Source organism: Branchiostoma lanceolatum, chromosome 11 (assembly GCF_035083965.1).
Source record: "Branchiostoma lanceolatum isolate klBraLanc5 chromosome 11, klBraLanc5.hap2, whole genome shotgun sequence".
Lineage (NCBI taxonomy): Eukaryota > Metazoa > Chordata > Leptocardii > Amphioxiformes > Branchiostomatidae > Branchiostoma > Branchiostoma lanceolatum.
The window spans coordinates 15,344,399-15,357,756 of NC_089732.1; the positions used below are offsets into that span (position 1 = coordinate 15,344,399).

At 41.1% G+C, this 13,358-nt stretch overlaps 1 protein-coding gene across 1 annotated transcript in view; it reads left to right on the forward strand.

Annotated features, from left to right (window-relative positions):
• The first annotated feature begins 2,807 nt into the window (after positions 1 to 2,807).
• LOC136444492 (probable dimethyladenosine transferase) overlaps positions 2,808 to 13,358 on the forward strand; it is a 78,956-nt gene continuing 68,405 nt past the window's right edge. The window contains exons 1-7 of the mRNA XM_066442058.1: positions 2,808 to 2,972; positions 3,132 to 3,205; positions 4,575 to 4,661; positions 5,868 to 5,929; positions 8,477 to 8,570; positions 10,132 to 10,181; positions 12,251 to 12,374. Coding sequence (XP_066298155.1) covers positions 2,915 to 2,972; positions 3,132 to 3,205; positions 4,575 to 4,661; positions 5,868 to 5,929; positions 8,477 to 8,570; positions 10,132 to 10,181; positions 12,251 to 12,374 — 549 coding nt within the window. The 5' untranslated portion in view covers positions 2,808 to 2,914. The remainder of the gene's footprint in view (positions 2,973 to 3,131; positions 3,206 to 4,574; positions 4,662 to 5,867; positions 5,930 to 8,476; positions 8,571 to 10,131; positions 10,182 to 12,250; positions 12,375 to 13,358) is intronic.

A 13,358-nucleotide genomic window follows, 5' to 3' on the forward strand; every position in this document is an offset into this window, starting at 1 on the left:
TCCTCACCGTGAAGTTAAATCACCACAAACCTACATGCATTTAGTACTGTGTATTGTTAACAGAAAAACTATTTCGTTTCCAGGAATTTCCCGAGGAATCAATGACTTATAATCAGTGAGCTTTAACAACTATCTTCAGGAAAACCAGATCGAAAAGCCCTCTTCATTCTGGTTTAAAAATGCCGGAATCTGACGTCACCAATTGTGAACTAACAATTCATTAATTAAATCATCGGTCGAGTAGCCGTTAGACGGTCAGTACGGTGCAAGTCGCAAATATTAAATGGCTGGACAGCCCTGAACTAGAAGAACTTTATTGCGCGACAATTGCAACCAGTACGATGTACGCCAACTTACATACAAGGCAGTTGAACTATTAACTATGACGGATTTATGTTAAGAGAGTTCCACGACCTCATATCTTCGCCAAATGATCTTAACCTGACTGACGTATCATGAGTGGTTTTCATTGATTATAAATCATATCAGGGGATCATCTTCTCCACCCAAATAACAGAAGCTGTCCCAAGTATGACCTTTATTAATTAACAAAGAAGGCTATTCTAGCATTTATCATCAATTATAGAAATGATGTTCTCATTGGCATAATTTATCTTCAAAGATTTTCACATTTACATAACTTCCAACTGCCGCAAGTATGAAATTGCTGTCATTTACCAGTATAGAATTATAGCAGTTTCTCATTAATTATGCAAATTAGGTCCTCATTAGCAGAGTCTATCTATCAACACCCCTCTCTTCCTCAGTTATAAATGTCACATATTAGAATAGTCCCATCATTGAACGCAGCACGCTTAAGAAATTCCATCATTAAATAATCTGATTTGAATAATTATCGTTTAATCAAACAAAGCATCACTTTAGTGAACCCATCTTGAGTTATAGTATTTTCCATTGATTAGGCAAATGAGGTCTTCATCTGCATAGTTAATATCTATCAGCATTTCTCTCTTCCTCAGTTACATGTCACATGTTTGAGAGTCCTATCATATATTGGGTTTGCGGATTCGATGGGGTGGTCTACTAGGTGGGCTAGTGGGGTGGGCTACCTCAGCATTGTACCCTTTCTGGGCCTCAAGGCTATGCATGGGGGTTTGGCCTCTTATGGAATTGCCTTGAGGAAAAGATGGGTCACTCTGTGGGTGGGCCGGAAGGAATGCAACTGATCATATTGCTTTGGGGATGCTACAGTGGGGGGTGGAGGTGAGCAATGAGCGTACATTTACATCGTGCAGGAGTTTGTTATCCCCAGCTTTAGATTTTTAAACATGGAGGACCATGTTCCCTGTTCCTTAACTGCTAAGCCAAGCCAACAGAACAGTAGCATTGTGAAAGAAATGAGCAACAAAAGCAACACTAAACATTGTACAAACACACACACAACATTCCAACCCACACTCATGTACTGACACACATAATCACAAATACATTTTACATTTGTATACAAGCACATGCATTTAGGTACATACGTTAAGGAGGTAACGTTACCATTAATTAGTAATCTCCATGTTTTTACAAATGTCTAAATGTGAGACATATGTTTTGAATTTTGTCAAACAAAGGCTCTCTCATTCCCTAGCTGCCCTATCCAACTTCCAGCTTATTTCCCCTTGTACCTCTTCCCTTACATCCTATTGTATACTGAGTACTTAGAAGTTTGTTTATGATAAATGGCTTTTCTACCAGTCTTGGTGGAGTTCATTGCTGACATCTACCCCCCCCCCCCCCACCTGCCATATGATCAGCTGTTGCCTTCCCTCTAGCCCACCCACAGCTTGACCCAGTTTCTCTTCAAGGAAATTCCATAAGAGGCCAAACCCCCATGCATAGCCTTGAGGCCCAGAAAGGGTACAATGCTGAGGTAGCCCACCCCACTAGCCCACCTAGTAGACCACCCCATCGAATCCGCAAACCCATCATATATTTGCAGCGGACTTATAAACTTTCCTCATTATTTATACAAATTAGATACTGATTTACATAATAAGTATTTAATCATGTAGATCATCATTCAAGCTATGTACGTACCAAATATTATGACCCCTCGTCACCCCCTTCTTGAGTCATTCTCTTTCATCCTGGTCCTGCAGTTCCAAAAAAGCTAGGGGGCCCAAACCTATGACACTCTGCCCGAAGAGCTATCTACCACTAAAAATAAATTAAGACCATGGCATGTCCAGAACACGAGATATCAAACCAGAAAGCTTCGCTGCAGTACATAACGAAGCTGCTAGGGGCCCCAAAATCTAATAGTTTCCAGGTCTCATCAAGACCTACCAACATACCAAATATCAAGACAATCCACACAGGCCTTCTCAAGTCATATGCTGTTCGTCCACACACACACACACATACACACATACATGTACAAACACTAGCAACAATATATCCTTCTCGGCAAAGGTAATTTCACACCATTCACACAATATCCTTCTTTCAATTAAAAACAACAACATGTACAAAGAAGCGAGAAGAAGTTGACTCAACTGGATTAGCTTAGCTTATCACTTTCGTCTACCATGTAACGTCATGTTTAACTATGCACTGTATTTATTTCACTGTGTATGTCACTTACATGTTAGTTAGGTTTATGTTAAACGACCTGTATTTAGCCCCTCGGGGCACGAATATACAATAAAGGTCTTCATTCATTATCATTCATTTATCCAATCTCTCAAGCTACCCCCAACTCCGTACCGCTCTAATATGCGGAGAAGCCTTACATGTGGGACTGTGTCTAAAGCTTTCCAAACCTTACGTCCTGTTCGATTTTACGTCATTTTATCACTACCGCAAAACGGCCAAAGGTGAAAGGTCGAGGTATTAGCAGACGAACGTGTCCGGAGTTGTTCTGGTCATAAATATAGTAAAAAAAGGGTATATTTCATTCACAATGCCGAAAGTAAAGAGCGCGAAGAAGTCTCGTACACACCAGGAGGTACAGAAGCAAGGTAAACTACTATTTGCTGCTGTTATAGCTCGATTTGTAGATGTTTCTTCTAGGAAAAAAAGTGGGGAGGGGGGCGATTCACATGCGCTCGCCTTGGCATGCGAATCTTTATAAAGTTTGTTGTGATCCTATCGTTGAAACCTCTTGTGTTCCGTTCTAGGTATTGGATTCAACAAACAGTTTGGCCAGCACATCCTGAAGAACCCTCTAGTCGTGGACAGTATGGTGGAAAAGGTCTGTTTCCTTTCGCGTGCCTTTTGAGGTTGCGGACCACAGTATTGCTAGCCTGGGTGCCAGCCTTTTTAGCTTCCGTCCGCTACCCTAGCTCCGCTGCGCTACCCAAGCTCGGGTAGCGTACGTAAGCTAAAAAGGCTGGCACCCAGGCTACAGTATTGCGCCTACTAGTATAGGGATTTACATAGTTAAGGATCCCAAAGTGAGAAGCTTCGACGCTTGAAAATTTATGGAAAGGTGCAGAATTAGGGTGCCAGATTTTATTATGTTTGACTTCAAGGTTCAAAATATGTGCAAATGAGGTTAAATTTGCCGGCTCGTTCTCTAGATCTTTTAAACGCCACTTTGATATGACCCCCAACGGAGGTCACCGTACTGCAGCCGACTCACAGTACTGCAGCCGACTCACAGTTTCAGCCTCGCTAACGTGCACAGAAGAAGAACTACGGCATTTTCAAGCAACGTGACGCACTACTTCATACCCAAACTACTATTGGGGACGGGGCGCCCATTAATACTGTGTTCTATGGCCTTGACTGATCTTCATGTTACTGTATTTACCAGTGGCAGAGGAGGATATGCAACCGTCCCAGCATTCCTTGCAATACACAGTCCACAATACACATCCCAGATGGCTGACTGTAAGCAACAAGCATATAGACTTGTCATGTCACATTTGACAGTGCAGCAACTGATACAAGTTGATTTACAGTAAATACATTATGAACAATGAATGGAATGAAAAAAAGCAAATATCCTGAGGCTTGACTACGAATATAGCTTTCATGTATTCTGCGAAGTAAACTAGTGATCTCAAGGTAGCAGAACACAGTTTTCGGCCTATGGGGGTTTCTATAGTTAAGGACCACAAAGTGACCCACATCGCCGTGGATAAAATCATAGTACTAGTAGGGTACCCTACAAAATCACGACAAACGAATATGTTGAAGTCGAGGGTACGATCTACAAAATAATTGAAATCCCAAAAAAGTTATGTTTTTTTAACAATTTGATGGTCACTTTGATATGGGGTCATACGGGGTCACACGGAACTGCAGCCGACTCACCTCGGCAGGCAGCTGCAAAGGTCACGCGCATTTATACGCCGAATGGGAAAACTTCACAATCTAATTCCTACGATCTAAAAGCCCACTTGTTATACTACCATACAGTAAAGTTTGTGCCTCTCTGACGTTCATGTCAACGTTTCTACACACGGTTCAAGGTTTAGGGCGCACTATTTTCTTACCGCTACGTCACAGACTCCGGAGGTCGCGGCGAAATACTGTGTCCTCATACCTCAACTAGAATTTGAGATTTGTTGTGTCACTGGCATCCAATAACAGTGCTTGTTTCATCCTGGCTTTAGGCAGCCCTAAGACCCACAGACACGGTGTTGGAGATTGGTCCTGGAACAGGGAACCTCACTATGAAGATGATAGACAGGGTGAAAAAGGTGAGGTATCCAATGGTATTTTCTGTTCTTACATACATGTGTAGTTGTGCATGTGTGTATGCCAGTTTGGTTATTGATTATCAATAAAGTATCATATCATATATGCAAGCTGTAGCGAAGCCTCATTGCGGTAATAGCTGATGTAAACCCGAAAATCGCCATACTTCATCCTCAGTCTCAGGTTGATCGCTTTACCATTCGGTATTCTGTATCAATTTTTGAGAAGGAAACCATTGAAGCATTTTAGCACTTACATGTAATACTAATGTCAATATAGCTTTTCAGCACGGTACAATTCCTAATACACTATATAGTATGTATGTATACGTAGCAGAGCTGTTTTGACATAATTGTTGGTTGAATAGGTGCATTTCCACCCAACTCCTGACTGTTCATCATCATCATCTTTGATACTACTCAGCCCGCCTTTCGGCGGATTATTAGCAGCTGCGCAAGTGTTAGTAACAGGTGCGAACAGAGGGTAGAAAGGGGGGTAGACAAGGACATGTGCAAGAACTGGACAAGTGGAACTTTAGTGTTGTTAGTAAATTATATATATACATATATACAAGGACGGGGGGCAGCTCAATGCAGCGAATGCCGTCCCAGCTCAGTTTTGAACTGGGAGAGGGACTCCGCCTCCGCCACACTAGGCTCAAGGTCATTCCACTCTTTGGTGGTACGAGGGAAGAACGAGAGCCTGTAGTAGTTGGTCTTACACGCGATGGTCTGCAGCTTGAAAACATGATTAGTGCGGCGGGAGCATCGAGCTGCTGGGACGAGACTAGAGGTGTGGGGGACAGAGATGGTGTTGTGAAGGATTTTAAACATGGTGGTCAGCCTGGCTGTTTTGCGGCGATGGGAAAGTGGCTGCCATCCCAGATCAGTAAGCATAGCTGTTACAGAGGCCGTGCGTTTGTAGTTGTTGCATACATACCTGGCAGCTCTACGTTGCACAGCCTCCACCCTACTCACCTGATCGGCAGTGTGAGGGTCCCATACCGAGGAGGCGTACTCCAGAGACGGCCTGACTAATGCCATGTATGCACGCCCCTTCGCCTCCACGCTGGCAATCCGCAGGTTCCTACGAAGCATTCCTATAAGGTTCGATTGGCCTTGGCTGAAACGTTGTCGAGATGGCAGTTCCAGGAAAGGTTGGCGGAGATTGTTAGCCCTTAATACTTAGCTTTACTTGTCTGTCTGTAGGTGATTGCCTGTGAGATTGACCCCAGGCTCGTGGCTGAACTGCAGAAGAGAGTCCAGGGAACGTGAGTAGATCATGAATACCCTCTAGGTAACATAAGAAACTGTGAGGACATAATTGGGGACTGTTGACATAAGTTGTTTTAAACAAATTAACAGGCCTAGAATATGAACTGGTGAAGGTATGGGGTCATGGAACTCTACTCTCATCTCCCAAATAAACGTACCGGTACGTTTATTTTTTTCAGCCTCAAAATCCACCCAGTACGTTCTTATTTTGGACGGTACGTTTATTGTTTTTTTGAAAATCCATCGGGGCTTTGCTTACCAGAGATCCCCTTTATATCGAAAGTTTAGTTTTTTTTCATATTTCCCCGATATTTTTGTCCTAAATCGCTATTTTTCGACCAAATGACGTGGATTTCCCCGCCGATACAATGACCCGGCATTTGTGAAACCCTGGCGGTACTAACATATCGGTCGATCTCGCTACAAAGTAACGTTGTTATTAGGAGAAAATAAGACGGCACACTGAAGTTTTGAAATGTATTTTTCATATAAACAACTTTGACAGTCTCTGTTTACATCGTAAACCAAAGCACGCTGATCAGAAAACAAATTACATGTATATGTTGCCAGCGGCACACAATGTTTCAAGTACACATGTAAAATTACTCACGTGAGATCAAGGAGGTTAAAATACAGCCTTTCCCAAAAACTTTGAAACGCTAAAAACAACACCTTGTAAAAATTGTGTCTTAGCATTAGAAACTGTATAATCACTTTAAAAATATACTAAAACATTTCAATCCTACCACAAACATGTACATTTAGTCCTTCGAAATCGCCACAGTAAAGACGCATGGCAGTGATAGTCCGTGGGAATGTTTCTCATGCATGGCAGAGCTCACCTCGAAGAAGGGGAAACAACTTTTTTTGATCTATAAATAAAACTCTTTTGCCTCAGTCAGAAATGTGCATGACAATTTAACAAAAATAATTTTCCATAGTTAAGTCTATACACAAAATAAGATTGCAATCTGGTCACCGTTATTATGACATAAAAATGCTTTTAAAAAGATCACTCCTCTACAGAGAGAGTGCCGAGGCTTTCCAAGAAATTTGCGTGTAAGCCCCGCCCCTTACTGTGTTGGTGCCGCTACCATGGCTACTGTCTGGCTCACCCTTTCACAGGCCCTTTGATGTGTAACATGAGAACCCTGTGGTTTGTTGCCACCAAACCTCCAAGTTGCAACATTGTACAAGCCTGAGGCATCTAATTAACAAATTTGTTGACAATTTAGTCTCTCAAAATGAAAGTTTTTTTCTACATACAAGGGTAATTTTTGGATTTGAAATTATTTACATTGCAACAACCATAAAACCTCCTTGCAACAACACTGAACCAAGGACAATATATGATAATGTCCTTAACATTATATAATAATGTGATTTTGTTCTATATGCAATGCATGACACGATAAATGGCAAGTTCCTCCTTTTCTATATGGCTTTTACATATAAGTAATACTTTCACTGAGCATATATTCAGGATATTGTAATTTTCTGTTCAAGTTCTAGATGTTGATACATATCTGAAAAAAGAGTAGACTCTGAGTCTGAAGGTGTGAAGTGAACTGAGAAGTTTGGCGACTACTTGTGTTTGATGATGTCACTTTATGCAATTTTCCTTGATCACTTGCTTCAATTTCCAAGTAGAAAATGCATGTATCATGTACATTTTCACTTGTTGAAAATTGAAAGCACTGTTGGCCCCCGGTTAGGGGTCATAGCGGAGATCCTATGCCCAATTTTTCCAAAAATTTTGCATACTATACATTTACGTGTTACAAAGAGTAGGGGTCCTTTCCAGTGTGAGTGTATCAAACCTTGCAGTCTAGTCAGGGTTGACATCTTGAAAACGTGATAGTCACCTGTTATGTCAATCTTTCCACAAATGTGGTAAATCTCAATAAGTAAATCAGGCATAAACGAATAAAAAGAACCTACCTGCTTATCATCTCCTTTCCCGAGGACAGATTATTAGTAGCATGGACACAGTTTAAGTGTCAATTTGGTCATTTTCCAGGGGGTATGTTTATTCCGGGGGGTACGTTTATTAGATTTTGAAGATTTGTCCGGGGGGTATGTTTATTCCGGGGGGTATGTTTATTTGGGAGATGAGAGTAGATAGTCTGTGATTCATGTACACATGTAATATAAATCATTCTCTTATGATAGGAAAAATGCCAATAGAGGATAGTAAGAGATATGTAGAGCTCCTGATGAGATATGAATGAACTGGGATTGATGAACTCCTGATGAACATATACTGTGATTCTTGTTTCTTTCACTGTAACTTTATGTTCACTGTTTTCACAGTCACCTCTCTACCATGAACTTATCAATACCGTGAAAAAGCTGTTGTTATTATCTATGATTCCTTAACACATCCGTTCTGAAATCACTTGGCACCACCGTGAAGTTAAAGTTCAGTGAAAATGTCCATTTTGCTACCGTGAAGATAAAGTGAATTACAGTATGAACAACTAGATTATTATTAAGAAGATTTTGGGTTTTCGTGTTGTTGACTTTGATTTTTTCGTCCTCAGACCATCGGCTCACAAACTCCAGATGTTTGTGGGAGACGTGTTGAAGACTGATCTGCCTTTCTTTGACATCTGTGTAGCCAACATCCCCTACCAGGTAAGGGGCTGTACTATTAACCTTTAACCTTTGACATCTGTGTAGCCAACATCCCCTACCAGGTAAGGGGCTGTACTATTAACCTTTAACCCTTGTCTAAAAACCAGCTATGTTGCTTATGTAGACCATTTGTCACCCAGCCTACTTTTTGTTATGCCTATTATAGTTACACGATAACTATGGTTTATCATTGTTAAATCTCACTACTCTCTGTTGATTGTTATCAGTTACTATGTAACATCATATCCTCGAACCACAGCTTCATGTAAACCTAGCCCGTTATAGCTCTTCGCACTAACTGTTTACACCAAGATTACTGCCAAGACTCCCACTATGGTTAAATAAGTAATCCACCTGCCACCCAGCTGGCACTGTTTATCATACTCCCCTCGAGTTGTGTATTGTTATTCATATCAATTTCGTTTGTTTTTAGTATATAAATTCCATTGTTTCCTGCTTCAGCTAGGTATTGAAATGTTAGTTAAGGCTTACCATTTATCTGCTATCATTTTATCTATATTTTATTTTTACTGCTATAATATTACTTCTATGAACTTCTTTGGCTCCCATGCACCAGCTAATACTGTTACTTTATTTTTACTCTTCGATACTCTCGACTAGATTTTGTATATTGGTTAACTATGATATCTCAATCTGCGTTAAGTATGTACTTTTAGCACTCGGCGCTGCCGATGTGCCACCGCTTCAAAGGTGAATAAAGTTCAAAGTTCAAAGTTCAAAGCCCTACCAGGTAAGGGGCTGTACTATTAACCTTTAACCTTTGACATCTGTGTAGCCAACATCCCCTACCAGGTAAGGGGCTGTACTATTAACCTTTAACCTTTGACATCTGTGTAGCCAACATCCCCTACCAGGTAAGGGGCTGTACTTTTAGCCTTCAACCTGCAGACCCTTTCCCATAGCGTGCATGTCGGATGAGTGACTCAGCCGGGATTTGAACTCACGGCTTCTTGTTCTAAGGGTCAATAAACACTAGACTATGCATGCACACACGTAATGGTGATAATGTGATGTGCACAATGGTTCAGGCAGCAGGAAATTTGTCAGTGTTCAGTGTTTCTCTGTATTGTTTGTTGCTAGCTGGCAAAAGCCTTTTGAGACGGACTAAAAAGAATTATGCATTTGGCATACATCGCAATATAATATTATGAAGCTAAAGACAAATGTGCTAGAAAGCTTTAGACTTTCCAAATATAAATTACAGTCAGAAATGTAAAGGAAGACCACTCAAGGGACTGATAAAATCTGGTCTATGTATGTGTACAGGTCACTGGTCACTGTAAACTGCCAAAAAGTGGTCACATTAGTTAGGTAGTCCTTGCATGTATGTAGAGGTGGTCACTCGTACAGGTTTGACAAAAAAAATGCTTACATAGAACAAATTTCACCACAATTCCCTCACAACCACAGCCCTTCACAATAGTGGATCGTTTCTTAACCTTTTCTCTGCTACCTAACTCTGTAATTGGGTGCAAAGTGGCTACTTCAGTGTGCCAAAGGTTAATAAGTGTTGTTGATTCTTGTTGTTGTTTTCCTTCAGATCTCCTCCCCTCTAGTCTTCAAGCTGTTGTTACACAGACCTTTCTTCAGGTAAGACATGGCAGAGGACTGGTGTCATCTTTTTAGAAACTTTAATGATGTGGTAACTGATCAAAGTACCAACTAGAAGGTAACATTTTCAAGCAAACATATGGTGTTTACCTTCACATGGTTTAGACTAACAAACTCCTGCTCTGTTTGTTCTTACTCAAACACATTCATATATATATTGTGACCAGCCCTCCAGCTCTGTCCTACCACTCGCTACATTTTGTAACTGAACACCACAGGGTGTCTGCTACATCTCCAGTAACCATGGTGACAGCTGTCTGGTCCTGGTCATTGGCCTTAATTGTTTGGAGAAGGAGAAGAAACTGATCTAAAATGATTATGAGTGCACCCCCTAGTTTATTTTGGGTCTCAATTCGAGTTTGCACACCCTCAAGTCTAGCGACCGTCTCTTCCAGGAAATACTTCTGAGCCAAAACAACTGTGAATGGGAATGAAGGTATTCCTCTAGCTACAAGAAAACCCGAGTTTCGGTTTCTTCAACCTCTGTAATTTTAGTAACTATAAGAGGGAAAAGTATTTTTCTGTCAAAAATGAGGTGCAAAATTGGGCATTTTCCCGTGGAACTAAACATATCACAAATTTTTTTGACACGAAAATAACTGTTAGTGTCAGAAAGACAAAACTCCAAGGTATAATCAAGCCCATTACAAAGAAAATCCTACCACTGAGATTTTCACAATGACCCGACGCGCAAGGTAATGCAACACGGCCAAAAGAACGTAACAAAGGTCAATCTGGGTCAAAGGGGCAGTTTACATGTACCTTCAACGCGTATGGATATCCGGAAGTAAGGCTCGGATCGAAACGCAATTTCCACCCAAAACACACCAATTCATACCCTTTTCAGCCATGTTAGTATTTAATGTCAGTTCGAAGCACATTTTGAGAAATGTGAACTCAAACCCAGACCCTCGAAACCCTTTCGTCCCTTTTTTGTCGCGGACTATCACGGACCCCTGTTGCGGAAGAACTGGTGCATGCACCGTTAATATATGCAAATTATGATTCATATCATATATGACTTTACCAAGGTATTCCCTATCAGCATGCGAAGTTTGACTTGTTTGCGACTTTTCGTTCTTGAGTTACAGGTGGTTGAAAGTTGCCGTGTCGGAATGCTGATTTTGCCCTTCTGAGCCTTGATACCATTCAAGGGGCATAATAGCAATTACGTCACAATGGTAGCTTCCACTTGAAGATGATTTTGTCCGTGAATTCATGCTAAATGAACAAATCTTGCCGTTAAAAGGAACGTCAGTGGGGCGCACTTGCGATAGAGTAGACTTTCCTTCTGTGCAATTAAGTGGCTTCGCCTGTATCTATATATGATAATGATCTTAGATTACTATAGTGTGTACTGTACTACAATATTAGACTGTAGTGAAAGAGAGAGGGCGGTACAAGAGCTTACCTGTGTGTGAAAGAACTTGTAAATACTGCATGTCAAACACAGTGGAAGATGAAGTACATTTTATTTCAAATTGCCCCTTCTCCGACCTTGAAAGAAAAGAGCTGTTTAAAGAGGCCACCAAATTCCATCCTAATCTCCACATTTACAGACAAAAAGACCCTCCTCTTAGCTTCACAAAACCCAAACATTACAGAAAAAGTGGGATCTTTCGTTTTCCACTGTCTCTGAAAAAGAAGTCGAACCCAATAAGTTAGAATTTAGTACCAGTAGTTAAATTAGAGTTGTAAAATACTATATTGTTCACTGTCTGTCTTCTCTTTTCATGTTAGGCCACACCAATTTAATTTCTTGGTTAACAAGTTTTTTGGGTAAAATTTTAGCACAAGGACATCATTAAAACAGAAGACTGGGGTGAAAACTTGCACCTGACCCTGTTCACTCCCTGAAACTGTGTGCACCAAAGTACAAACTTTCCTCTGCGATTCTGTTTTCATGTTGATTTTCCAATCTAGCTTTTTTTTAAAAATTCCATCAACTAACTAAATTGGTGTGGTCTTAAATGTATTTGCAATTAGCCTACGGGCAAGAACTTGCAATAAAATTTCTATTAACGTAGCCCCTTGCCTACCGTTGCTAGGTGTGCCATCCTGATGTTCCAAAGAGAGTTTGCCCAGCGACTGGTGGCCCCGCCCGGTGACAAGCTGTACTGCCGACTGTCTCTCAACGTGCAGCTCTTGGCTAGGGTGGACCACCTCATGAAGGTTTGAGACAGCTTTTTATCTTTCACTTTTGCAATGAAAACAGTGTGGCGTTGGCATGGAGTAATGGTACGGTCTTTAGCCCAAACTTTAGAGGTCCTGGGTTCGAATCCCCTGACATGCCTTGACGTTGTGTCCTTGGGAATGGCACTTTACACGGCTTTCCTCACACTTCATGCAGGTGAAAATGAATACCTAGCTGTGGTAAGGATTGGATTTTTAATGGAGGTCCCGTGTTTGAGGAGAGCCACACCTTGAGCACGTTTAAGAACCCACCACACTTATCGAAACAAGTATAGGGGTCTTGCAAGTGGACCATAAATCTGTCTGGATATGCAGCTTGTACTGTGATATCTTTCTGCTTCATTAAGTAGCATTCAACAAATTTTATCAGGGATACATTGTACATGTAGAACATGTACTACATTTGAAATGGCAGTTACTGTAAAACACTTCAAATTTGGAGCAAAGAAATCTACTTTGAAGAAACATCTCTATGTAGAACTGTAAGTGTCATGGCAGGAAGTATAAAGTACCATACCATGGACAAATTAATTGTCATTGCCATTGTAAAGACTAAAGTGCATACAGTTAACAAACTAGTAAGTTGAATTGATTACGGTAAAAGTAGTAATAGTGGCAATTGGCATCGTGTTGATGTAATTGTTTGGGTATTTGACCAAGGACCCAGAGATCCTGGTTTGAATCCCTCGACATGCCACTGATATTGTGCCCTTGGTAAAGGCACTTTACACGGCTTTCCTCACTCCACCCAGTCTTAAAGATGGGTACCTGACTTAGGTCGGGGAGGTAAAAGGCAGTGTAAGGAGAGGGATGGGCTCTGCCTTCCAATACCGTGCCCTAGACATAGATAATAAGTGGATAACAACGGTACCCATTGCCCCTAAGGCCTAGAAAAGGCTATGGGACTACTTTTTTTACGTAGTACTAGTAGTGTACTATGCTGAATGTACATCCCAGATGATA